The following is a 25,144-nucleotide window of genomic DNA, read 5'->3' as shown; positions in this document are numbered from 1 at the left end:
TAACGCTAGGGTTCTCCCCAAAAATCTAGTCTAAAAGATGTATTTATAAGCCCTAGGGCTTTTCTCCAATCATATAAGGATTAGGAAACTTAAAACTCCCAAAAATCCTAGGAAAAAACTAGCTAAAAATGCAAAATATTCCGTGCTAAATTTGCTCCGTCCTCTTGAGCACCAGAAACTGGGCCAAAAATCAACTCTCTGCCACTCGAGCGCTTGCAACATCCACTCGAGCATCAGAACGTAGTCACACAGTTCGCAGCCTAAACTACTCGTACGAAAATTGATGTAACTTCCTCTAGAAAATTCGAAATGACGAATAGTAAAATTCTCTAGAAACTAGACTTCCAAAGCTTTCCAATGATATATGGCAGGTTATCTAATTCTTCCTGAGCATGTACAGATAAATCCCATAAATTTGACCTATGTGCACATGCAGTTTCTTAACTTGCAAGTTGCTAATTCCAAATTTCTATCTTCTTTACTCATTTTCACCATCGTTTTCTCCTTTTAGTGCCAACTCACGGCTAGGGACGATTTCCTACAAAACGCACACTAAACACATGAAAACAACCAATTTCACAGAAGAAACTAATGCATATCACTAGAATAGGGCATAGAAAATAAGCACAAATATGGAGTTATCAATGGTGGCTTGTAGACATGTTTGGGTACTATTTAGGGCTTAGCATGTGAGAAGTCCATAAATTTACACATTTATGTACTCTTTATACTTAGTTTTTATAAGCGAATTTGATTTTAAAAGGACTTATTACTTTATTTTCTCAATTTTCAGCATTCCAGAGCAAGTAATTTGTTTTCAACAGAATTATGACTTTTTTGGTGGAGTTTTAGTACAAGACCAGTTGAAGATGAAACTAATATCTTGAAGATGATTGTGAAATGTTTCTAAAATTTTTGGAGCAGCCAATGAGAGCAGTCTTTGAAGTTAAGTCAGCATAAGGTGCAATCACATCAAAAATGTGCTATTGTGGAAGACTGATTATTTGAAGATTTTCCTGATTATTTTCTCAAGGTATGCGATATATGGCTGGAAAGATAAGACAAAAACCTACAATTTACATATTTTTTCCAAATTTTCTTGGAGGAGGAACAACCCTAAACGTGCGTGCAAAGTAACTGACGTGTTATCCCAGTCAAAGTAGAAAAAAGAGTCAATTACTTACCCATTTTGGATTTATGTTTTAATTAGGTTTTTATTTTATTTTTGGGCTGCTGTATAAGCCTAGCTAGGGTAGGAATAGACTTGTTGTGTTTTATTTAGGCATGAGAAATAACTCCTTTCGGGGACACGCCCAAGACTAGGAGAAATTGGAGACGCCGGAAGAGTACCACAATTGGCTAAGTTTTATTGTTTCTTCCTTATGTTTTTGTTTTTGTCAAATTCTATGATTACGTGTAACTAATTTTCTGTTGCTAGGTCATGATGTAGCCCTAGTATGATAATCTAATTTTCTTATTTTACCTATCTATTGATTGCCGTTTGATGTTGGATTCTTAATCACTATGCTCAATAACTTAGTTGATTATCTTGATGCTTGATCGCCATCTAGACTTTTAATTTAGTTAATTGGATGCAAATTAGAGTAAATACCATACTTAATTTGAGGCTTGCTTCTTGTGATTAAGATTTATAATTCATCTAGGGTAAATACCATACTCCTAGGGTTTACATGCTTGTTGGAGGTTTTCACGGATCTTAATGAGTTTCTATGTATTGATATTTGACCTAAATACCATAGGCAAATTGCACGTAGGAATATACAAGTTAGCCTAAATACCATAAGTAATTCATGAAAAAGGAAAACTAAGTGGCGACATAAAATGGTTAGTTAATAGATAGGTGAATAAGAGGCCAGATTGGATTACTAGTGGTGAATTCATTGTCCTAGTGCTTTTGTCAATTTGAATTTCTCATTTTGTGTTTCGTGACTTTCTACTTGTTTTGTCTTTTAATTTCGTTCTTAATTAAATCATTCTTTCAAAAACCCCTTTTGTGTTTACGTGAGTATGCTACATGTTTAATTTCTTGTTTATATAGTTCGAGTAGTTAAAGTATTTTGTGAAGTAAATTAGGTTAGACTAATTGGAAGTTGAACTTAATCCTCGTGGGAATGACCTCGTATTTGCCATACTATATTACGATTAACCTTGTGCACTTACGAGTATAATTTGTGCTTAGACTAATCTTTATAATCTCCATTTTTCAGGTTGTCTAAAATTCACAACAGCATAGTGTTCTAAGAAAAAAGGAGCAAAAATAAAGGATTAAGACTTGAGATACTGGCTGTTTTCGACAGCTAGAGGGTGGGCTTGTGATGTCTGTGTTTTCTCACCAAGAAGGTGATAACCAATATTTCAGTTTGACTTTTCAAATCTAGAATAGGCCTTTTTGAGAGAGAGAATAAGAAGATGGAAGGACCAAAATTTGGTGCTTCCAGCAATGGGAGAATATGGTTGCTCCTACTTGCGTTGGTTTTGCTAGGTAACATATGCCTATTTTTGTAAGCGTTGGAAGCCCTTTATTCACCAAAAACCTTAGATGGTTCCTCCATATTTGGTCAACTCTTCCCTTCATTTTCTTCTCACTTTCTCCTACTCAGCCTTTTTTAGTGAAAACCTTTGAAATCAACTGAGTCCAAATGCATTGGGACAAATCCTTTTTGTGCCCTAAAGTTTTCCTACAGGTGGATCTTACAGCAATTTCCATTCCTGGCAAAGCTCCATCTTGTTTTGTCTCCTCATTTCTTACGAGAGCTTATGAGGTAAATAGGGTGAAGGTGCTGGTCAGACATAAGACACATTAGAGACTTTATCCATTCCAGCAACTCATGCATCTAAGCAAACTGGGTTTTAAAGGTCCTAGTTGGGTTTTGGTCAAGGATGGTTGATCTCAAGTGAATAAGGTGATGAGATTCTCTCTTTGCTTACCCATGTAGTTGGGCTTAAGAAAGTGGGCTTCGGTTTTGGTGCCCCCAAGCAGCCCAAAACCTCCACCTTTTGAACCCTCAATGGGCTTTTTGGACCATTATACCCATTTACACCACAACTTGCTCAGCAAGTCCCAAGCATGTATGTGGCTTTAGACCACTTCAGCGTGTCGGGTGGTTGGGCACTAAAGGGAGTCATTTGGCATTACATGTTATTTGCGTGCTTATGCTCAGGCTACGTTGTATTGCAGTGGCTTGGTGCTGTGTTAGATAATGCTTGACAATGCAGTGGGCTGAGCGAGCTTGGGCATGTGAAATTGTTAAACCTTATAGGTTTTGTTGATGCGAAAAAGTGGTTTGATACGTAATTCGTCAACTTAGTCAAAATGTCCCTTCGGTAGGTCCCTGTCCTTGGTAAGTGGTCCACTCCAGAGGGTCAAGTACCTGCAAAAGGACGCGTTCGGTAAATCCTTGGGGTACCGGTGCGGTACCGGCCGAAGGCTCTCCGATGCCTAAATGAGTACGGATTTAGTAAGGTTAACTGACAGATCACACGATAGCGTACCGTTAGTTCTCATTCTTCCCTTTTGGGGATATGGGTCTCCTTATATAGACCTTGGGAGGTGTGCGTTGTGCTCATTTTTCCGATGTGGGACTCCAGGCATGGATTGTGAACATGACACGTGTCTGTTGGTAAAAAGGGCCAAGATATATAGCTTCGGTAGGGAGTATGCCGTAGGGGCCCTGTGATCAGAGTGGATTCTGTCCACGTGTCCGGTGGTAATAGGCCGTTTAATTAGGTATAAACAGTAGTCCCTCAAGTTCTCTTTCGAAGGTTCTTCGGAAGGGAATTTGGTTTTCCTTGGTAGTTCGGAGGTTCTCCTACCGTTCGGCATGCTCATTTGGGGGGAGGAAAGGCGCTTGAGTTGTTCCTTTCGGAAAGTAGTGTTCTGGGAAAATCGGTCGGGGACTTGAAGGGTCGCCAATGTTGAGAGGCGAGAGGGCAGAGAGACGCTTCGTCTTCCGTGCCTGGCGCGCAGATAGAGGCGCCATTTGCCGGGTGACGCGTGGCCAGCAATAACACGCCTGTTGGTGCATTAATGAGCCGTTTCGTCTCCCGAGGCGCACCGTTACAGTTCTCCCTCTATAAATAGAGGTTGCTCTGTATGAAAAAATTCACTTTGCAATTGTGAGTTTGCGCGAGAGCTCTTGAGTAGGCGATTTTTGAAGTGTGCGAACGGCAAGCAAGGCGATTTTCGAAGCGTGCGAACGGCAAGCTAGGCGATTTTCGAAGCGTGCGAACGGCAAGCTAGGCGATTTTCGAAGCGTGCGAACGGCAAGCTAGGCGATTTTCATAGCACTCAAGGTAAGATACCGTTCGGTACCCCTGAATTTTGTTATACTTCTGTATATGGCATAGGCTCGCCGATCGTTAAGTAGGATCTTCCTTCGGTAGTCTAGTGGCCATAGGTAGAGAAGTAGGTATCTGTAGGATAGCGCAGCACGCACCTTAGTTTTTCCCTTTTTCTTTGTTTTGTAGATGTCCGATAGCGAGTCACCGTTCGGCGATGAGCCCAACGCTTTCGACGGGGAGCTATCCTCCGGCTGGGATACGTCCAGCGAGGCCGTGAGCCTCGGCGCCGAGGGCGGGGAAGACTCCGATGCCGAGCTATTCGGTGAGGAGGCGGATTCCATTCCCACCCACGGCATCGGTAAGGGGTTCATGACGGGGCACCCGTTACCCCTGGTCGCGGTGTACAGGGACGGTACCCGTGTTGTGCCGTCTGAGCACCAGCCAGAGGCTTCCACCTCCGGCAATGATGAGTGTGTTGCCGGTCCCTCTCGGCCGAGAGTTACGATCGTCCACCGAGAGCGGTATAGGATACCGGTGGGCATACCGCAGAAGACCCTGTTCGGGGTTGATTATTTGGGGCCGAACAAGCTTACCGAACGGGAGCTTCAAAAGATTAGGGCCGAATACCTCATTCCTGACTCGGTGAAGATGAGGGTCCCGAGCCCGGTCGAGTCCCTCAGCGACCCTGGGGATGGTGAAGTCGTCTTCTTCACCGATATGCTGGTGCAGGGGGTCAGGTTGCCGTTGCAGCCTGCCGTTCAGAAGTTACTTGCCCAGATTGGGTATGCCCCGGGCCAATATAACCCCAACTTTTGGGTGGCCCTGATGGGGGTGATAACGGCCTTTGGGATTGCCGGGGAGGGGGAGCCTTCCTACGAGCAATTCTCCTACCTCTACAGCGTCACTAAGTCGAAGAGTGCCGACCATGGTGGCTGGGTTCAGGCGAACTGCCTGAAGGCTTCCGAGCGAGGTCACTTCGTCAGCTCGGTGCCGACTTCCCAGAAGTCGTGGAGGAATCGGCGGGTGCTACTCTCTGGCCAATGGGAATCGCCATCAGGAGTACGCCCGCAGTCCCCAGTACCAACGACTTTCCAAACCGCCGGTAGGTCCCTAGTTACCGATCGGCAGGTCCCTAGTTGCCTTTCTGTTTTCTTTTTATATTTGCTCACTCATTCTTTATTCGGACAGGCAAACTCAAGCAGCCGACTCCTACACAAGACGAGATTCGGCAGATCGACAGGGTGAGGCTGAAGGTCCCTGCCGCCGAGCGAGTGTACCCGCGCTTCCTTTTCACCAATAATCTCATCAGAGCCGGGCTCGTCGACCCTGCCGAGAGTAAGTGTACTTGTTGCGCTTTTCTTCCTCCTCTCTTTTTTTGTGTGCTTGCCGATTGACTGATTGTTTTTGGCCAGTGACGGACGCAAAGAGGGCTGCCGAGGCCAAGAAGATGAACGAATCTTCCAGGAGGCGCCTCATGATGGGCCTCGAGGGCAAGAAGAAAAAGAAGCAGCTCGAGGCCCCTGCCGTTCGGTCGTCGACGGACCCCGAGGAGGTGACCCTCGCTGAGTGTATGCGGCAGTTGGTCGCTGAGCCTGTCGCAAGGCCGGCTGTCGATCCCCATGCGCCGAGGCATGCCGTCGCTGATGCCGTCGCCTCAAGGGCTGCCGGGAAGCGGCCGATAACGGTGGACTTGGAAGCTTCTCCGGCGTCCAAGCGAAGCCGTCCGTCAGACGCTTCCAGGGCCGTCTTTGCGGCGGAGGACGAGGATGGGCCTACCGAGGCCGTCACTCTCACCTGCCCCTCGAAGACGGTGCAATTCGTCAACCATATGATCCTCGGTTCTCAGATGGAGCTGCCGGAGGTTGACGAGTTGCCGAAGAAGGTTCTTCGGGAGCAGGCTGGATGCGCCTTCCGACTGCAAGCAGCGGTAAGAATTTATCTCCCGGTGTTGTCCTTTCATTATTTTTTTCGGTGCCAAGTGGGGCTTCAAACTATCTTCCTCGTGTGCAGGCGTCCATGGAGATGTGGATGTGTGTCAAGCGGGCCATCTCTGCTGCCGAACGGGCAAAAAAGGCCTATGACGACGGCAGAGCTAAGGTTGCCGAGGCTGGAAAGGCTATCCAGGACCACGCCCAGCTGCTAAAGGAGAAAGAGGCTGCCGAACGGCGGGCTCTCACTTCGGAGGCGATGGTGGGCGGGATGCGGGCCGATCTGGAGGCAGCGCGGGCGGCTCTGGAGGCAGCGCGGATGGCAGCGCGTGATGCCGAGGCCGTCTCGGAGGCGGTTCAGGACGCTCTGCAGGAGTCCGAGCGGACCAAGGCTGCGGAGGTTGAGGCTGCCGTTCAAACGGCAATCCAGGGATATCGTTCTTCCGAGGAGTTCACTGTCCTCCTGGACAGGGAAGTTGGCTCCGAGATGGCGGGTATGTTGTACCGATTCAAGCGGTACAACCCTGGTCAGAAGCTGAACCTCAACTTCGCTGCCGATCCCCCTCCCCTTCCCGAGGGAATAACTGAGGAGATGATCGAAGACTACGAGGGGGAGGATGCTGCTGCTGACGAAGCCTGAGGGCCTCTGTAATAGTATTAGCCTGTCTTATTTTTATTGTTATTTTGTATCTGTACCGAACGCCTTGATGCCGAGGGCATCTTTAAATTAGATGTGCATAATTTGTCTATTTTTGTCTTTTCGATTTGATTTTGTTTAATCGCCGATAGGATTTATAACGTTATAGAAGTAGCTTTCGAAATTGTCAAGTTCCGATGGAATCTGTAGGGTGACAATTTCGAAAATACCTCCTGCCGTAGGTTAGTAGAGATGCCCCAGAACGTTATCTTGCTTATATTGGCAGCCGTAGGCTAGTAGAAACTGTAACAAGAGTTTCTGAAGCAATAGTGCCGAAGGCTTTCTATTTATCTTTGCCGGAAGGCATTTACAATTTTGTCCTACCGTAGGCTAGGTTACAACTCTGTCCTGCCGTAGGCTAGGTTACTTGAAATAGTACTTGAGATGTTCCACGTTCCAAGGATGACCGAGGGTCTTGCCGTTGGAGTCTCTTAGGCGGTAGGTTCCCGATCGAAGGATACCGATGATCTCGTAAGGTCCTTCCCAGGAAGGTCCGAGGGTTCCTTCCGTGGCATCCTTAGTTGCTAGGGACACCTTCCTCATGACCCAATCACCGGCTCGGAATGAACGGTGTCTGATTCTGGAGTCGTAATACCGAGAGACGCGTTGCTTGTAGGCTTCGTTCTGAAGGTTGGCATGTGCTCGGTGCTCTTCCAGGAGGTCGAGGCTTAGAGAAAGTGCTTCTTCATTTGGCTCTGGTGCGAAGGTTTCCGTTCGGTAGGAAGGTTCGCCAATTTCTACCGGCACAACGGCTTCCGAACCGAAAGCCAAAGAGAAAGGGGTCTCTCCTGTGGACGTTCGGTAAGAGGTCCGAATGGCCCAGAGCGCTTCGGGAAGCTTTTCTGGCCAGGCTCCTTTGGCTTTGTCCAGCTGCCGTTTTAGTAGTTTCTTGATGATTTTGTTTATCGCTTCTACCTGACCGTTCGACTGGGGATGGGCCGGTGATGCGAAAAACAAGTTGATCTTCAGGCGGGTGCAAAAGTGCCTGAAGAGTTCCGAATCGAACTGCCTGCCGTTGTCGGTGATGATTGCGTACGGGATACCGAAACGGCAACAAATGTGAGTCCAGACGAAGTCTTCTACTCTTGCTGCCGTTATGGTTGCAAGAGGTTCGGCCTCCACCCATTTGGTGAAGTAGTCGACGGCAACCACAGCGTATTTCACCTGGCCTTTACCTTGTGGCATCGGACCGATCAGGTCTAGCCCCCACTGTGCGAAAGGCCAAGGACTCACGATCGGTGTCAAGGGTTCGGCGGGGATATGCTGTATGTTGCCGAAACGCTGACATTTATCGCATTTCTTCACAAGTGAATTGGCGTCCTGGTGCATGGTCGGCCAGAAGTATCCCTGCCGAAAGGCCTTGTGTGCGAGTGACCGGGACCCAGAGTGATCGCCGCAAACACCATTGTGGATTTCCCGGAGAACGTAGCTCCCCTGTTCTGCCGTAAGGCACTTGAGATACGGAGTCGTGTAGCCACGTTTGTAAAGGACGTCGTTGATGATGGTGTACCTTGCCGATCGGTATCTAAGCTTTCGGGCCTGGGCCTTGTCCTCTGGAAGGGTGCCGTTGGTTAGGTATGAGTAGATAGGGGACATCCACGTATCCTCGTACCGTACGGTACATATTTCGGAGGCTGCCGTGCTTGGTTGGGCAAGAATTTCCACCGGCACCTTTCTTCCGATTTTGTCATTGATTGCCGAGGCTAGTCGCGCCAAAGCATCGGCATGACTATTTTCGCTCCTGGGGATCTGCTTGATCTCATAGGCTCGGAAGCTCTGGAGCAGCTGGTGGGTGGACGAAAGGTAGGCGTTCATGGAGGCGTCTCTGGCGGCGAAGTCTGCCGTTACCTGGTTCACAATGAGTTGGGAGTCACTGTGTATCTTGATCTGTTTTGCGTTCATGCTCTTGGCTAAACGAAGGCCGGCCAAGAGAGCCTCATATTCTGCTTCATTGTTGGAGGTTCGGAAGTTGAATCGGAGGGCGTACTCGATCTTGAGTCCCTCCGGTGTTGTCAGAACCAACCCTGCTCCACACCCCTGTTGGTTTGCCGAGCCGTCGACATGCAGAGTCCATACAGGATTTGAGGCGTCGAGCCGTTCGGCGTCTACCTCCATCGGTGTTGTGGTTTCGGTAACTGGCTCGGGTATTTCCTGTGTCGTTGGTGGGGTGAGCTCGGAGATGAAATCGGCAATGGCCTGACCCTTTTCGGCTGGCCTTGGCACGAATTGTATATCGAATTCTCCGAGTTCAATCGCCCACTTGATCAATCGGCCGGAAGTCTCTGGTTTTTGGAGTACTTGCCGAAGCGGTTGGTTTGTCAGGACTTTGATCCCGTGTGCTTGGAAGTATGGCCGAAGTTTTCGTGCCGAGATCACCAGGGCTAGTGCAAGCTGCTCTAATGGGGGATATCGAAGTTCAGCGCTCTGGAGTGCCTTACTGACATAGAAGATCGGTAGCTCTGCCCTCTCCGGTTTTCGGATTAACACCGAACTGACGGCAGTGTTAGATACCGAGAGGTATAGGTAAAGAATCTCCCCAGGCAGTGGTTTTGACAGGAGAGGTGCTCTGCCCATGTAGTCTTTTAAGTCTTGAAATGCTTTATCACATTCGGCAGTCCATATGATATTCCGTTTGCCCCCTTTCAAGGCTTTAAAGAACGGTACACATTTGTCGGTAGCCTTGGATATAAAGCGAGTCAGGGCAGCCACTCGTCCGGTAAGGCTTTGAATGTCCTTTGTTGTTTTTGGCCTCTCCATGTCGATGATGGCCTTTATTTTTTCGGGGTTCGCTTCGATACCCCTGTGACTAATCATGAATCCGAGGAATTTCCCGGAAGACACACCGAAGGCGCATTTCATCGGGTTTAACCTCATTCGGTAGCCCTTCAGGATACCGAACATGATAGACAGATTGTGCAGGTGTTCTTCGGCTGTTCTGCTTTTCACCAACATGTCGTCAACGTAAACCTCCATGATGTTGCCGATGTGTTCGGCGAAGATTCTGTTGACAAGCCTCTGATATGTTGCCCCCGCGTTCTTCAAGCCGAACGGCATGACGTTGTAGCAGTACAACCCTCTGTCAGTGATGAAGGCGGTGTGCTCGCTGTCGGGGGGGTGCATAAAAATCTGGTTGTACCCTGAATAGGCGTCCATGAAGCTGAGCAGCTCGTGTCCTGCCGTGGCGTCCACGAGCTGGTCTATTCGGGGTAACGAAAAGCTGTCCTTCGGGCAGGCCTTGTTCAGATCGGTGTAGTCTTGGCACATTCTCCAGCCGCCTGTACCCTTTCGAACCATGACTGAGTTCGCCAGCCATACCGGGTACGTAACTTCCCTGATGAAGCCGATGGTTTGAAGTTTGTCAACTTCCGTCCGCATGGCTTCGTACCGTTCGGCATCATACGAACGGCGCTTTTGCCTTACAGGTTTGTAGGTTGGGGAAATGCTGAGTTTATGGCTGATGATTTCAGGGTCTATGCCGGGCATGTCTTCGTAGGACCATGCGAACACTTCCGAATGGTGCCGTAAGAAGTCTATAAACTGCGCTCGGAGGGCGGGGGTCAGTCTGGTACCGATTTTAACCCAACGATCGGGCTGTTCATCGCTCAGGGTTATCGTCTCCAGTTCTTCGGCGGGTTGTGTATGAGGAGTTGGTGACTCATCTCTTGGGTCGTCAACTGGTCCGTTGCCGTTCGGCATCCCCTGCACAGACATGGTCTCGTCTGGGATTTTGAGAGAGGTTGATTTGATCGCCGTGGCGTAGCAAGTCCGTGCGCTCAGCTGATTTCCCCTGACAGATCCTACGCCATTTGGGGTCGGGAATTTCATCAACAGCATGTGTGGGGAAAGATGCGCCTTTACCCTGGTCAGTGCCGTTCGCCCAACAATGACGTTGTACGCCGTCGGGCAGTCAACGATGAGGAACTGGTCGTATACCGTCGTTCTCTTTGGCGCGGTGCCGAAGGTAATTGGGAGCGTTACGCTACCGAACGGTTGGACCATGTCCCCGGAGAAACTTAGCAAAGGCGTCAACTGCCGGTTGACCTGGCTGTCCTGTATTCCCATTTCTCGGAAAGCTTCGGCGAAGATTACGTTTACCGAGCTCCCTGTATCAATCAGTACTCTCCCTACATCGTAATCGGCAATTTCTGCTCGGACGATCATTGGGTCGTCGTGGGGATAGAGAATGCCCTGTTCCTCTTCTTTGCAAAACGTGATCGGCTCCCAATGATCTTTCGGTGTTTCATGGTGGCGATTCACCTCTATGCCGAACACCTGGGGAAACTGTGCGGCACGCACGTACTGCTTCATCGAGCGATTGCTCAATCCTGCGATGGTTGGGCCGCCGCTGATAGTGCTTATCATGTTTATCTGCCGATTTGCGTTCGGCACCGGCGCCGTTGGCTGCCGGGCGATATACTGGTCTAGCTTCCCCTCTCGGATCAAGCGTTCGACGATCTTCCTCAGGCTTATGCAGTCTTCTGTATTATGGCTGTTGTGCTGATGGTATCGGCAGAATTTACCGGTATCCCGGTTGTCTTGCCGATTGGGCCTTCGTTGATTCGGCTTGGGTATTTTTTCCTGTTCGTTCATCAGGACGGCCTCGTAGGTAGTATTCAACAGGGTGAAGACCTCATTGCCATGATCCCGATTCGGCAGGGGGGCTCGGTTGTCGTTGCGACTGTACCTCCCTTTTCCTTTCTTTGGGTGCTCCCTTCGATCTGCACGATCATCCTTCCTCTTATGACCTGCCGAGTAGGTGTCGACTCGCTCATAAGGCGTTGCCCTTGCCGGATAGGCACTTGGTTCCGCATTTCCTTGCGGTGCCGAAACCGTGGGTTTCGAGTTGAAGTATTCGGCCTTGGCGTGGATTGCTGCCTGCTTCATCAGTTCATCGTACGTGCGCCAGTTGCTACTGTGCACCAGGTATCGGAAATGAGAGGACCGAAGGCCACTCTTGAAGGCGCCGTAGGCTGCCCTATCATCCGTTTCCGGACACCTTGAGTACTCGTGACTGAAACGCGCCGCGTATTCTCTCAACGGTTCATCCTCCCTTTGCCGAATCGTGTACAGATCATCGGCGGAGTAGAGACGGTCCGTTTGGATCATGAAGTGATTGAGGAAGATCTGCTTCAGCTCATCAAAGGATGCTACCGTTTCCGGCTCTAAACGGTAGAACCAGTTCAAGGCTGCCCCGGTAAGGGAAGACGGGAATAGCAGGCACTGCCCCTCATCGCTCAAGCCCTTGCATCCAATAGCGGACTGGAATGAATGGAGGTGTGTCAAAGGGTCCTCCGTTCCTGTGTAGAACGGTATACGCAGTTGCTGCACTTCCCTGTCTTGCCGAGAATCCCGGATGCGCCTTGTGAACGGTCCGGGCCGAAGCTTTCCCCATTCCGGTTCTTGGGAGCGCGCATTGTCGTTTTCCATTTTCTGGACCTTCTGAAAAAGGAGTCGGATCATGGGGTCTCGGCTAGGGACTTCTTCGGAACCGTAATCTTCCGATTGTCTTTGTAGGTTTAGTGAATTATCCCCCGCATACCGCGATGGTGTTTCCGAACGGTAGTCGGGGGGAAGTGTCTTGGAAGGGATGTACTCGGACTCCGAAGACTCGGCGGGGCCCAATCCCCTGACCTTCCGAATAGGCGACTTATCCCCTAGGTTATTCATCCGTGATTCCCTTATTCGAGCGCCAATCCTGATCGGTGACCCCTCTCTCTCTGGCTCCCGATCGTTAGTGCGATGCTCCCGGTCGTTAATCCGATGTCGGCAATCGGTGTAGACCTTCCTTGGGATGTGCGGCTGATCCCGGGGTGCCGGAACCACTAACTCTCTGGAAGGTGCGGGTGTTGCCTTTGCTACCTTCGCGCGTTTGTTCTTTCCGCGGGGGTTCTGCAAGCTCTTGGAAGAGCGAGTTGTCTGTATGTTCTGCGGTTGCTGCAGGTGAAGCAACTGCTGGGTTTCGTCCACTTTGGAAGAAAGGAAGTTGTTGTGTTCTTGAAGCCTCGCCATGTCCTTCCGTAAGGATGCGATTTGGGCTGCCATCTCGGCTTCGGCAACCGTTTGGGTAGCGGGGGCTTTTCCGAAGGGAGTGTTTGGAGGTAGCGCTGGGCTAGCTCCGCTCTGCCTTCCGAACGGTACCCCCTCTTCCGCTAGGAACGTTTGTTTTGAAGTGGTCCCCATGTGCTTAGGGGATTGTGGGTTGATGATTTTTTGGTTTCCCACAGACGGCGCCAAACTGTTGATGCGAAAAAGTGGTTTGATACGTAATTCGTCAACTTAGTCAAAATGTCCCTTCGGTAGGTCCCTGTCCTTGGTAAGTGGTCCACTCCAGAGGGTCAAGTACCTGCAAAAGGACGCGTTCGGTAAATCCTTGGGGTACCGGTGCGGTACCGGCCGAAGGCTCTCCGATGCCTAAATGAGTACGAATTTAGTAAGGTTAACTGACAGATCACACGATAGCGTACCGTTAGTTCTCATTCTTCCCTTTTGGGGATATGGGTCTCCTTATATAGACCTTGGGAGGTGTGCGTTGTGCTCATTTTTCCGATGTGGGACTCCAGGCATGGATTGTGAACATGACACGTGTCTGTTGGTAAAAAGGGCCAAGATATATAGCTTCGGTAGGGAGCATGCCGTAGGGGCCCTGTGATCAGAGTGGATCCTGTCCACGTGTCCGGTGGTAATAGGCCGTTTAATTAGGTATAAACAGGTTTGTTGTGAAATTGGTAAACAAGTACCATGACCTCCCCACGTGCCGAATTCTAGTATCGCTTGACATGACGCAGATATCAAAACTTGTGTAGGCACTTCACAACCATATTTGATGGGCCTCCGTGTATCCTAGCTAGGCTTATTCTATAGCACAATTATGCATTAGGCCTAAAATATACATGGACCTTCCTTGAGATTTTTTAGCCCTCAACACCATCAAAATCCTATTTTGTCAGTATTGTTGAGTGCAAAAGGGACTGAAATTTACGTTTGTGTTTTATGTGGCCTTCTGGTTGATAAGGACGAAAGCCTATTCATCTATAAGGTAGCAATTGAGGAACCAAGGGTTGGATGCCCTTCTTTTGTTGGTCATATATCAGTAATATTGGGGTGGAGTTGCGTTGTGTGGGAGAGAGAGAGAGAGAGAGAGAGAGAGAGAGAGAGATGAGCGGTGATGTGGTTGGGTTTGGAGGTGATGGGAGGAAGGGGTAAGGATCAGCGGACATGGTGATTGGGAGTTGGGTAAGTCGGGTTGGGAGGTGAGAAAGGGAGATAGTTTTTTTTATAAAAAAAAAAATTGCTAATTTTTTATATTATTGTACTTTATTTTTTTGTTTAAAATTCTTTTAATGATTTAAAAGTAAAGATTGAAGTATAGTTATAGCAATTGACACATGACAAGTTTTGAGAATGATTTTTGGAAGTCATTTTACAAATAGGTAAATTTGTCTTTAAAATTTTAAAAATAAGGTGGATAAAGAAATAAGATAGATGATTATGTAAATAACAACACTCTAAGTAAAATATTTTTAATTCCTAATCATATTCCAAGTACAGATCACATTTTGGACATTGTAAACACTTCATTAATACGGCTAAGACCTGCTTCTAAAAGTGAATCTTTATCTTCTTCTTCTTTTTATTAGTTTCGTTTTATCCAAATAAATGAGTAGGAAACATATAAGTTTTTACTTTTATAGCAATATTACAGAGGACATGAGGGCTGCGCATCCAGGCCGTAGGTGACAGAAAGAGCCAAGGGGCTGTAGTTTGTACTGAAACTCTGAAAAACGGCGCCGTCTTAGCTAACTCCCCAATCTGAACGAAATGGCAATCTTGAACTGCCACTTTACCCACTTCCCCAAAAATAACCAAAACCCATCTGTCTTTACCTTTTTTACCACAGTAATGAACTGACAAATGCCAAGACACCCCAAGGTACCAGCTAAGCCTAAAAGAAGATTTTGTGTCATGTGATGAAAGGCTTTGAAAAAACCAATTGCCCAAAAATATGAGCAGCCTCTGAAAAATTATGTTACAGCTTGGTGTCTCACAAGTAGTCTTCTAAACAAATACATTTTACATTTCCTCCACTACACAAACAACTACAACCCATCTCTCGTCTCTCACCGCTCATCTGATTTCCGGGTGCTAGAGGCTAAAGGAAGGCTTCTTCTACCACCACCACCACCTCCTCCTCCTCCTCCTCCTCCTCCGCCCCTCTCTTTCTCCTCATACTCCAAGCCCAACAAGCTCTAAAATGTTGAAGTAGTGCTACAATAAAGTTTCTTTATCAAAAAGGAGTAGAGAGGGGTCTCTGTCAAACCCAATACCGCTATCGAAAAAACGAAAAAAACCCACAGAAACTCATCAACATACCCAATAGAAAGGGCAGCATAATTAATATGTAAATTTCAAAGAAAAACTAAGCAACTGGGGGCCACAAAAAAGTGCAGCTCAAATAGTTTTCTTTGCAATTATATACAATTTCTGCCCGGGTTGTGTCTGATATTGACTTGCTGGGCCAACCAGAATCTGTCTGTCTTTGATATTGGTCTCTCTATTTCATTGATGATGACACCCAGCAGCAGCAGCAACAACAACAGCGGTTTGCTACAGCAGAACGAGGGAAGGTCACCGCAGGAATTGAGCGGCGGAGGAGGAGGTGGTGGTGATGTGGTGGAGGGCAGCAAGGGTCTGAAGAAAGGTCCATGGACCGCGGTGGAGGACCAGATTTTGATGGAGTATGTGAGGAAACACGGCGAGGGCAATTGGAACGCGGTGCAGAGGAACTCTGGGCTCAATCGCTGCGGCAAGAGCTGCAGGCTCCGCTGGGCCAATCATCTCCGTCCCAACTTGAAGAAAGGTGCCTTCTCTCATGATGAAGAGAGGCTCATTCTTGAGCTGCACGCCAAGTATGGCAACAAATGGGCTCGCATGGCTTCTCAGGTAACGACAAATGAGTTTTCATTTTTCTTGATAATTTCCTCATTTCACTTCTGTGTTTTTTATTTCTTGTGCCCATGTTTTTGTTTTGGAAAACAAAATGCTGCTGGGTTTGGCCTTTTTTGCTCTGGAAACAGATTTCATTTGGTTTCTTCCCTTGCTTTTGAAGGGAAAAAAAATACTGCTATGGCTTTTGCTTTAATTTTCTGTTGTGAAACAGAAATTTCTCCAGAGAGCATCTAATCTGATTGTTTCTGTTCTTTTTTGTATAGTTACCTGGGCGAACAGACAACGAAATAAAGAACTACTGGAACACAAGGGTGAAGAGGAGGCAACGCCAAGGCCTACCGCTATATCCCAATGACATTAAACAACCGCAACAATCCCATTCCCATTCCCGATCCTTACCCACAACCACAATCCAAAACCCTTTCCAATCCACCAACAATTGCACAACCCCAACTTTTTCCTTCCAAATCCAAAGCCCAATCCAAGCCCATCATATGCACTCACTCTCTCCCACTCCACCATCTCTCTCTCCTCTCTCCTCCCCACACCATCCCAAGTCCACTACTCTCACTTCCCTCCCTCTCTTTGATCCCAGCAACCCCCCCACCACCTCTTCCTTCTCCTCCTTCACCTTCCACCGTCCCGCCCCCATCCTCGGAGCCCCGGTACGCTACAAACGGTACCGTGACTCTGTCGGATTCTCCCCCCCAGTCTCCCCAACCCCGCAAAGAAGTGCTTCCATTCTACGCGCCAATTCAATGCCTGACATTGCCTCTTCTCACTTAACAATCACCAATTCAATTCCTGAGATTGCCTCCTTTCAGTTCCCGCGGACTTTGAACCCATCTTTACCGCCATTGCCATCGTCGCGAACCCAGTTCGAGTACTCTGAGAGTTTCTTGTCATCTACTGGCTCAGTTTACTCAGTCAAGTCGGAGCTCCCTTCAAGCCAAGTATCCCAAACGCAGTCTGAGGTTACCATTGATACCAAGGTAAGCTCGACAGCGGCAGCAGCAGCAGTATCCGCCAGCCAGTCCCATAGCAGTAATGGGTTGTTGGAGGACTTATTACAAGAAGCTGAGGTATTAGCTTGTGGTGGTGGAAATCCTTCAAAGAGAGCAAATGGGCTATTCAGTTCATTTGAGGAGAAGCATGTGTTGGATAATTATACCCGATGGCTGCAGTCTACAAGCTCCCTCGAGGGCTCGTTATTAGGTGAAGTATTGGTTTTTTGTTAATTTGTTATTCTTGTTTGTTTGTGATTGAATTTCGGTTTTCATCATAAATGCTCTGTTTCTGCTTGTTTGTGCTTAAATGCTCTGTTTCATTGTGTGCATGCAATTTCTTGTGTCAGACACATCAAATGCTGTTTAAGCTGGGCTTTTGATGCTTTCTAAGCATTAACTTCCTTTTGATCTGCTTTGATTTTGGTTCTTTTTAATGCGTTTCAACTGCTACCTTTACTACCATATAATTGAGCGGAGAAACACTTGTGTGGAACGGGAATTAGCATTGTTTTGCCATCCTGACCAATCATGCTAAGTGGAAAAGTTATCACGCGTAACATACCATGATTGGTCAGGATAGCAAAAAAATGATATTCCATTTCACAGAAGTTTTTCTGAATTGAGTGAGTCGTGAAAGAAAAAAATTTATGTTTCAATTATGGTTTATGACACTAAAAACAGCTCAGACGCATTAACATATCAATTGTCAAAGTTCTTATCCTCTGATTCCCCCAAAATGAATTATGATTTGATTTTCTAATATTAGTGATAATGAACAAGTAAAATCATCTTCTGAAGTGGAAAACTTTGTGTGTCATTAGCATCTTTAGGTAAAGCCTTGATGTCCACACATTTCCATATTTCGAATATGGAGACTTTGTGTGTGAAGCGTGTGCATATGTCTTTTCTGTTCTATTCTTTTTCGCCCCTTTTTGAGTAAGTGATGGTTTAGATGGTGTGCAGATTAACTGACCCTGCCTCTAGAGTGGACTTCTCTATCTTTTAGATTTATTCCCAACTTCTTTTATCCTTTTAAGTTTTTGCGCATTTGAGGGTTGGAACCGAGGATGTCTGAGTTTACAGCTCGTCGCATACTCATCTTTCATCGTATTTGCAAAACCTAGTTAAAGGCCATGCTTTCTCTTTCTCTCTCTGCTAGGAGCCATTTTCTCTTTCTTAATTTGTTTGTTAATTAATCTGACTTTCATAATAATGACCTTTTCTCTCAATACATGCCAGAAGCAAAGCCAATCCAGGATGATCACATTAGCTCCCTGCCTGAAGATTTGTCAAAGCTGTTCAGTTTCATCCCTTCCACCGAGCCTATCTCCGATTGGTATAGTGACAGTGGAGAGCTCTCCAACGGTCACTCTTCCGGATTAACGGATGCTTGTTTGGATTTTGACATGCAGCAGCATATGGCCGCATTGTTCCCTGTTACTGCCACAGCAGAGCATGGCAAAGCCTCTAGCTCTTGGGACAACTTGCCTGGAATTTGCTGAGGATGATATTCAACTATGCAAAAATATTATTATAAATTATTACAGAGCATATAATAAAAGCTTTGATGGCTTAAAAGAGACTCTTGTTCTTTCATCTTCCTTGATGGTGTTTGTTTTCATCATGGTATTGTAATATTAACTTATATATCTTTTTTTGGATCAATTATGGATGCCACATTATTAATTATAGATCTAATTTATCACTTATGGTAATTGATGCTTTGTGTTGATTGCCTAATCCTTGTTGAAGAGCCAAGATCACCTGCCTAAAATGGCAGAATATTAATTAGTCAAAATTATGAATGTGGCCACGGGCAATCCGATTCCGAACGGGGATTAATCCCATCTTCGGGTGTGGAGACACATCGTAGTATTTACCCAAAAAAAAAATTATGAATGTGGCAGGTGAAGATTATAATTAATAACTTATTTTGGAGGCCAGAAATGACATGCGAAGATTAATAATTTTAACTTAATTTGCAGGCTAATTATGGTATCCCCAAATTAGCTGGAAAAAAAAAAACTGTTGTAACTTGTTGCATGCGTGAGAGTCAGTTGTTTCTTAGGACTTCGCTTCTTTAAAAAAAAAAAAAAGAAAAAAAAAGGGAAGTACAAATATCAGGCTTTTGTTTTGCTCATAAATATTTACTGTTTAGGTTTTCACTTTTGGGAAACAGTCAAGTCACAAACCCTAGAAGCTGACCCTAATCGATCATGGATCCTCAGCCTCAGCCAGAGCAAGTCAAGTACATCTGCGGAGGTACCTACTTTTCCTTTTGTTTCCCGAGAAAATTCACCCACTTTTCCTTTTGTTTCCAGCGAAAATCCGCTAGAAAAATTGGAAGAAAATAATTTTTTGGAAACATGAAAAAGCAAGCCTTTTTGATTTTGTGATGTTAACTTGTAGGTTGTGGGGAGGAAGTCACTTTGAAGCCAAACGAAAAGGTTCAGTGCCGTCACTGCGATTACTCTATCTTGTTCAAGAAGCGTACTCGTCGTAGTAAGTTTTACTTTTTCTATTTAATTTTTTATTTAATCAATTATTAATATGTATATTTAAACAATTCAACCACTGCAATAATTCTCGTGAATTTTTTGTTTTAGTGATAGAGTATTTATTTTCACACGAATTCGATTTTTATTCTCTTTTTCTTTAAAGTTTTGAAGGAAAAAAAAACTTTTGTAATAATGCAGTTTAAAATATTAAAGTTGATCAACTTTGTGTGCACTAATAAATGCACAAGTGAGTGTTAAAAGTGTCTCATATCTACGTAAAGTACCTTGAAACATGCCCTTTATAAATAGTTTTTTTTTAATTGTATTTCATTAGTGTAGTTCTCCTTACAACTCTTCATGTTAGTAAGAGACATTTAAAGAATCAAACCAGGGAGAAAAAAGTCCTCACCTATCAAATGTAATAACAATTGAGTTTAAAAATTATTTTCTTCAAAATAGTGCTTCAAGCGATTTATACTATAATCAGAGCCGGTCCTAGGTTTTCTAAGGCCCAGGGCAAATTTCTAGAGAGTACCCTTTTAGACAAATTAAAAACTAAAATTACAATTTTTTTTATCAACAAATTAATTTTATTAGGTAACAATTTTTAATTTTTATAAAAACACGAACAATAACAATAAAACTAATGAACAAAGAATAATAAAATTTGGATTTTGAGCATTTTTTTTCTTCAACTAAAAACTTCAAATTTCCAATTGTGAAGTACAAGAATCTCTGTTGAGTTTTTTGCTAAATCAAATAAAAAGAAAAATAAATTAACAAAGATGTCTCTTACGAAATTCCTATTATACATCTATTTATAAAAAAGAATGACACAAAGAAAAGACCTTCAAATAGCTAAAGCTTTCCAATGTGGGTTGTTGCCACTGCCAGGTCTTTTTTTTTGTCTAAGATAAGAACGTTTGTTTGGTTTGTTTTTGTTTTTTTTTTTAGAACTCTTTGTTTCCATATGTTTAGTTTCATTAATTTTTGTTCTTTAGAATCTCAAAGTGGTTTGGTGCTGCCATGATTAATGATTACATCTACTTCCTTCTAGGACACTAACGGTTTTGGGTTTTTTTAATAAAAAAAATGTAAATACATAGGCTAAAAAATCATATTTTTGTACCCCCCACAGTTTTGGGCCCTAAGCTGTGGCCCTGGTAGCCCTAGGTCAGGGCCGGCTCTGACTATAATATGGAATTTTGAGAGCCTTATTTGTGAATATATATTTTTACTCAAGAGTCCAAAGTACCTGTCGCAACTGTAATCGTTACGCACATTTTTGTGTGTATGTCATCCATTAATGCATTGTGTGATTCACTTGCGTGGTTTACTGTTTGCAGTATGATACTGACTCTTGCGTGGTCTACCGTTTGTTGTATGATATATGATTTTTGGTTTTTGCAGTCGTGGAGTTTCTGGCACGCTAGGGATGAATGAGGATGGAATAATTATATATACAACTGTGGCATGTGATGTCCTACGTGTTCTGATTTGCTCATGTGGGTTTGGGATTTATCAGCAATTAGTATATAGAAAAGAATGTTAGTAGGGCAATGTGACCAGTTTACGGCTTGGTCTTTAAAATAATATCATATTTTAATTGATGTCTGTTTTTTTATATTTTTAAATTTGTATTTGGTGATTAAAATAGTGTCTTCGCTGTTGATGAGCTTACAAGTCCATAAGCAACTGGTATTGTTCAGCGTAACTGTAAGAACATATTTTAGAAGAGCATAAGAAACTTGGGGAATAGAATGATTATGATGCTGCAAGTCATTCTACAACTAAACTTTCCAAAGTTCTACATAATGGTCATCGCCTCTTGCGAAAGCATGAGACATGACAGTTAGTCCATTTTCATTGGTGGCGGTCATGTCTGGCCCTAGCCGCCAAACAGGTATCAGACTTCGACCTTGTTGATCAGGACCGGCTGGTGGCATTTCGTTGTCCTTCAAAGAATGAGAAGTTGAGTCATATTTTACCAACCTTAAATGAGAATGGAAGGAATGGTGGAGTAGAGTCTGGTTCAAGCACTAATGGTGGAGTAAAGTGTGGTTCAAGCACTTTAAGAAGAGATTGAATCTGCAGTAGGGTTTGAGCACCAAGCACATTCAATAGATATCAGGGCACTCTAGGTAGGGAATCATCAAACACAAACGCAAAACATGAAAAATTGGAAAGAAAAATAAACATCACGCATTCGACAATTTACTCACTGAACTCATAAAAGGATTAACCATATGATATTTCCAGCATAAGGTCATAGATCCAACTTTTAACGGTAGGCATTATACGAAGAGCAACCTCAAATTTGGGACTGCAATAGCAGAAGTTGAAATCCGAGAATTTACAAATATTTCGTACTTCTTAAAAGTCTTATTTACATAATAACTTGACTGCACTGGGATTAACCAAATGTGTTTTCGCCACTGTAGGTCATGTAAAGGAAACCATCCTCATCTTTGTTTTCCTCATAGATTGCAGACATCATGGCAGCTGCAATAGCACAAAACCAAACATATGTTGAGAAATAGGTCATCAGATGATGGTATTTATAGTATATATGAAACATCTTTGGAGCATTATTCTTACCAGTGGGTGGCAAAATGTTCTTGACAAATATAAAAATAGCCTTCTCAGCACTGAGTTTTATCCTCTTACGAACCACATAAACAAACTGCCCAACAGTCAAATCAGCAGGAACCAGATATCTGTTTCGATCATTGATCATTACACAAAATCCATTGAATTAGATCGTGCACTGTGAAAAGAATGTTTTACAGAGAGTGTAACAATCAAAAGTCCATTTGTTAGAAACTAACATTTCAGCTTCAATGCAAACACTAGCTCTTCCTAATTTCTTCTGGTAATATTATGAAGTGAGAACTCGTGATGGCTAGTGATACATGTGAAGTTAAATTTCTAGATCAAAGACACATAACTTGTTTGTGCTCCACGGTAAACACTTAATCATACACATGAAACACCCTATGTAGGAAATAATCTATAATGTAACCATAGTTTGGCAATGTCTAACTTAATCCCATGCAAGACATATATAGCCAACAACACCACACACATTCTTTCAAAATGGCTTGGAAAATTGTAAAGTGCCAGCAAGCAAGCCCATGCAGAACTCGTCAAAGCAGGGAAAAAAAAATCTATAACATAGAAGCATGTATCAAGTCTTGACCTTACCAAAGAAGTGTCATACACGTGCACATTCTTTAAAAGGAAAACCTTTTAGAAAATTGCAGAGTACCAGGAAGCAAGCATCATGGCATAACTCATCCAAGCAGGAAAAATAAATAAATTATATCACGTACAAGCCAGTATGAAGTCTTGATTACTAAGAAAATTGGGAACCACCAAAATAGAAATATATAAAGCACATGTGAAACAAATAAAGACAAGACTGACTTCTTCTTATCAATGTCTGGTATGTCACTTCTTTCAGCCTTCTCCACAATAACCTATATAGAGAAAAAAGAAGATGAACACATAATTAAAGAACAATTATGTATAATACAGCATACGGACAAGGGTCTTGAAAGTGTTATAAAAATGCACCACACTTCAAGCCCCAAGTTAAACGAGTATTGCTTGAAGAATTTTCAACCTTCACGAAGTCCCTTTAGAGAGGCACAACTCAAACACAAGAGCACGTGTTTTTTTGCAAAGCTCAAGGCTCAAACAAGCTTTTCTTGGTCCAAGTTTTGTATTAATTAACATTTTGAGAAGTTAAACTTTATAATTGCATTGTGCTTAGGCTCTAAAAGGCCTTAGTTTTTAACTGCCCCATGAGCCTTTTTATCAGATGGCTCTTGATGGTAAATGATATTCATACCGGAATTCTGTCAGGATACTTCTCCCTGATCCGAGCAGCTTCTGCCTGCCTCCTTTCTGGTGAAAGAACCAACAATTAAAAAAATTAAAATAAAACAAGGAAAAATAAATAAGCTTGTAGGATCTGATCTACTGGAAGATATCAGAACTATAGTGATGCTAACTCTATAGAAGGCAAACACAGAGAAAATCAAAATAGAAAGGCCTAGAACAATTCAAATTAAAAGTAAAATTCATATACTGAGGTTGACAATTCATCTCTCAATTAAATCTCAGAAAATCAGCAACACAGATCATACAACTCATAAATATAAACAAAAAGGAAAAGGAAAATAATAAGGGAAAAGAAGAGATAACCCAAATCAAGAAAGATAAAGGTTGAAGCTTAATTCAGTATAAAAATAACAAAATTTCAATACTATGTTCATAAATTAAGGAAATTGCAAGAGACCAATTTTCAATCAACAAAACCCATATGTAACTCGAGATCAATCACATCAGAGAGGGAGAGAGAGGGAGGGAGAGAGAACCTAGTGGGTGTTCCAGCTTGAAGGAGCTTTTAGCCATGGAGGATTACAAGTCTTGACGGTTTCGCTAGCACTTCCGAGTTCCGATCACAGCATAGAAAAAAGAACCGAATTAGGGTTTCCGATTGAAAAAAAATGGTTAATCGAAAGATACAAAAAGCAAAAAAGTCTTCTCTTTTCTGCAACTTCTTACCACAGAATATCTGAAGAACAAGCAAAGGAAAAATATTTTGAAAAGAATCTGCGAGCGAGAGAGGAGAGAAACTGAAGAAATACGAAAGCGAAAAACTTTGATCGGGAAACTGATATTGCTCAAAAGAAAGAATGTGACTACTTTTACTACTTATCCCGAAAGCAAATTTCTTCACTCATCACTCATTCACCTTCTCCACTAAACGACGGTCGTTGTTGTCGTTTCGTTTGCTGATCAGAGGGCCACAAACAACAATTGGTTGAGTTCTCCTTGGACTAATCTGGACTGCGATCCTTTCTGATCCTGCTCCATATTGGGCCGAGTTTCGATGGACCACAAATAGAACTGGGTAGTCTGACTAAAAAACGAATATAATGCTAAGCTCAACAAGTTTGCTTTAATTTGTACTTGTTAGGCCATCTCCAACCTAGACGATTCCAACTCAAAATTTCACCTTTCAAAATACAATTATTTATTTTTCCTCCAATTTTGTGGACTCATACAAAATTTCACCTTTTAAAATGCAATTATTTATGTATTTTTATGACTTTAACTGTTTTTTCCTTCAAAATTGAGGACTCATAATTTGAGTCCGTAATTTTATTAAATTGTTAAAGAATGATATAATCTCTTTTTTTAATAACAAATTGATGAGTATTTATAGAGTTTAGGATGTGTTTTGAGATCGTATCGAACTTAGATAATATATTTACTTATTTTTCCTTTTGAATTTAAATTTCAACTATTGAATTACTTTTTTGTTGTTGATCCAGCCAAGTTTTAATATCAGCCATTGATTTCTAGCCTTTAAATATGAAAAAAAAAAAAACAAAAAACAAAGCAAAAGAAAGCAGCCCATTTGAAATGCAGCCATTGAAGTGCAATGTTAATTCCGCCTGGACTGGAATCTCAGGCCAAATACTGCCCTATTTTTCAGTCAACCCAAATTTTCAAATACATAAATTAGAGAAGATTTTGGGCTAAAAATTCCAAATTTTGGATTTTGTCTCCCTGGTTGGAGAAGGACTTATGTCCAAAACTGGAGTCAACTTACAGATTTGTCTTTGGTCTTTGGCGTTCTTCTGCGAATCGTACTGAAATCTGTAAAAAAAGACAACCTAAGATCTTCACTATATAATTGGAGAATTCATGCACATGTTAAGATCTTCTTGTCTGTTGGAAATGAAGTTTAAA

The 25,144-nt window shown here is 43.9% G+C and overlaps 2 protein-coding genes and 1 long non-coding RNA gene across 5 annotated transcripts; 2 read left to right on the top strand and 1 right to left on the bottom strand.

Moving 5' to 3' along the window:
• Window positions 15,315-18,573, top strand: LOC18780105 (transcription factor MYB28). The gene is made up of 3 exons (XM_020561442.1): window positions 15,315-15,867; window positions 16,137-17,088; window positions 18,120-18,573. The coding sequence occupies exons 1-3, from the start codon at window positions 15,490-15,492 to the stop codon at window positions 18,380-18,382; spliced, it is 1,593 nt and encodes a 530-aa protein (XP_020417031.1). The 5' UTR covers window positions 15,315-15,489; the 3' UTR covers window positions 18,383-18,573.
• Window positions 18,764-21,793, top strand: LOC18780712. Its single transcript, XR_002271332.1, has 3 exons — window positions 18,764-19,142; window positions 19,290-19,382; window positions 20,789-21,793. It is a non-coding gene; the product is annotated as an uncharacterized LOC18780712 (long non-coding RNA).
• On the bottom strand, window positions 21,592-24,088 carry LOC18778878 (autophagy-related protein 8C). 3 transcript variants are annotated; one of them, XM_020562656.1, is made up of 6 exons: window positions 23,951-24,088; window positions 23,761-23,840; window positions 23,232-23,287; window positions 22,805-22,857; window positions 21,977-22,095; window positions 21,592-21,880 (listed from the first exon to the last, which is right to left on the bottom strand). In XM_020562656.1, the coding sequence occupies exons 2-6, from the start codon at window positions 23,795-23,797 to the stop codon at window positions 21,792-21,794; spliced, it is 354 nt and encodes a 117-aa protein (XP_020418245.1). In that variant the 5' UTR covers window positions 23,798-23,840; window positions 23,951-24,088; the 3' UTR covers window positions 21,592-21,791. The 3 variants fall into 3 exon arrangements, with proteins under 3 accessions (XP_020418245.1, XP_020418246.1, XP_020418244.1); XM_020562657.1 differs by having other exon boundaries at window positions 23,761-23,824; XM_020562655.1 differs by having other exon boundaries at window positions 23,761-23,830; window positions 23,951-24,087.

The sequence above is a fragment of the Prunus persica genome, chromosome G4, assembly GCF_000346465.2.
Source record: "Prunus persica cultivar Lovell chromosome G4, Prunus_persica_NCBIv2, whole genome shotgun sequence".
NCBI classification, from domain to species: domain Eukaryota; kingdom Viridiplantae; phylum Streptophyta; class Magnoliopsida; order Rosales; family Rosaceae; genus Prunus; species Prunus persica.
This window is presented reverse-complemented; position numbering and strand designations above follow the sequence as displayed.

What these genes read in the sequence shown, in the direction of transcription:
- LOC18780105 (XM_020561442.1), top strand. Translation starts at nt 15,490, where the DNA reads ATGATGACACCCAGCAGCAGCAGCAACAACAACAGCGGTTTGCTACAG. An exon ending in GGGCTCGCATGGCTTCTCAG is followed by an intron (nt 15,868 to 16,136) that starts GTAACGACAAAT and finishes TTTTTTGTATAG; the next exon opens with TTACCTGGGCGAACAGACAA. An exon ending in CCTCGAGGGCTCGTTATTAG is followed by an intron (nt 17,089 to 18,119) that starts GTGAAGTATTGG and finishes AATACATGCCAG; the next exon opens with AAGCAAAGCCAATCCAGGAT.
- LOC18778878 (XM_020562656.1), bottom strand. Translation starts at nt 23,797, where the DNA reads ATGGCTAAAAGCTCCTTCAAGCTGGAACACCCACTAG. An exon ending in CAAGCTGGAACACCCACTAG is followed by an intron (nt 23,288 to 23,760) that starts GTTCTCTCTCCC and finishes TTCTTTCACCAG; the next exon opens with AAAGGAGGCAGGCAGAAGCT. An exon ending in CCAGACATTGATAAGAAGAA is followed by an intron (nt 22,096 to 22,804) that starts GTCAGTCTTGTC and finishes TGATCGAAACAG; the next exon opens with ATATCTGGTTCCTGCTGATT.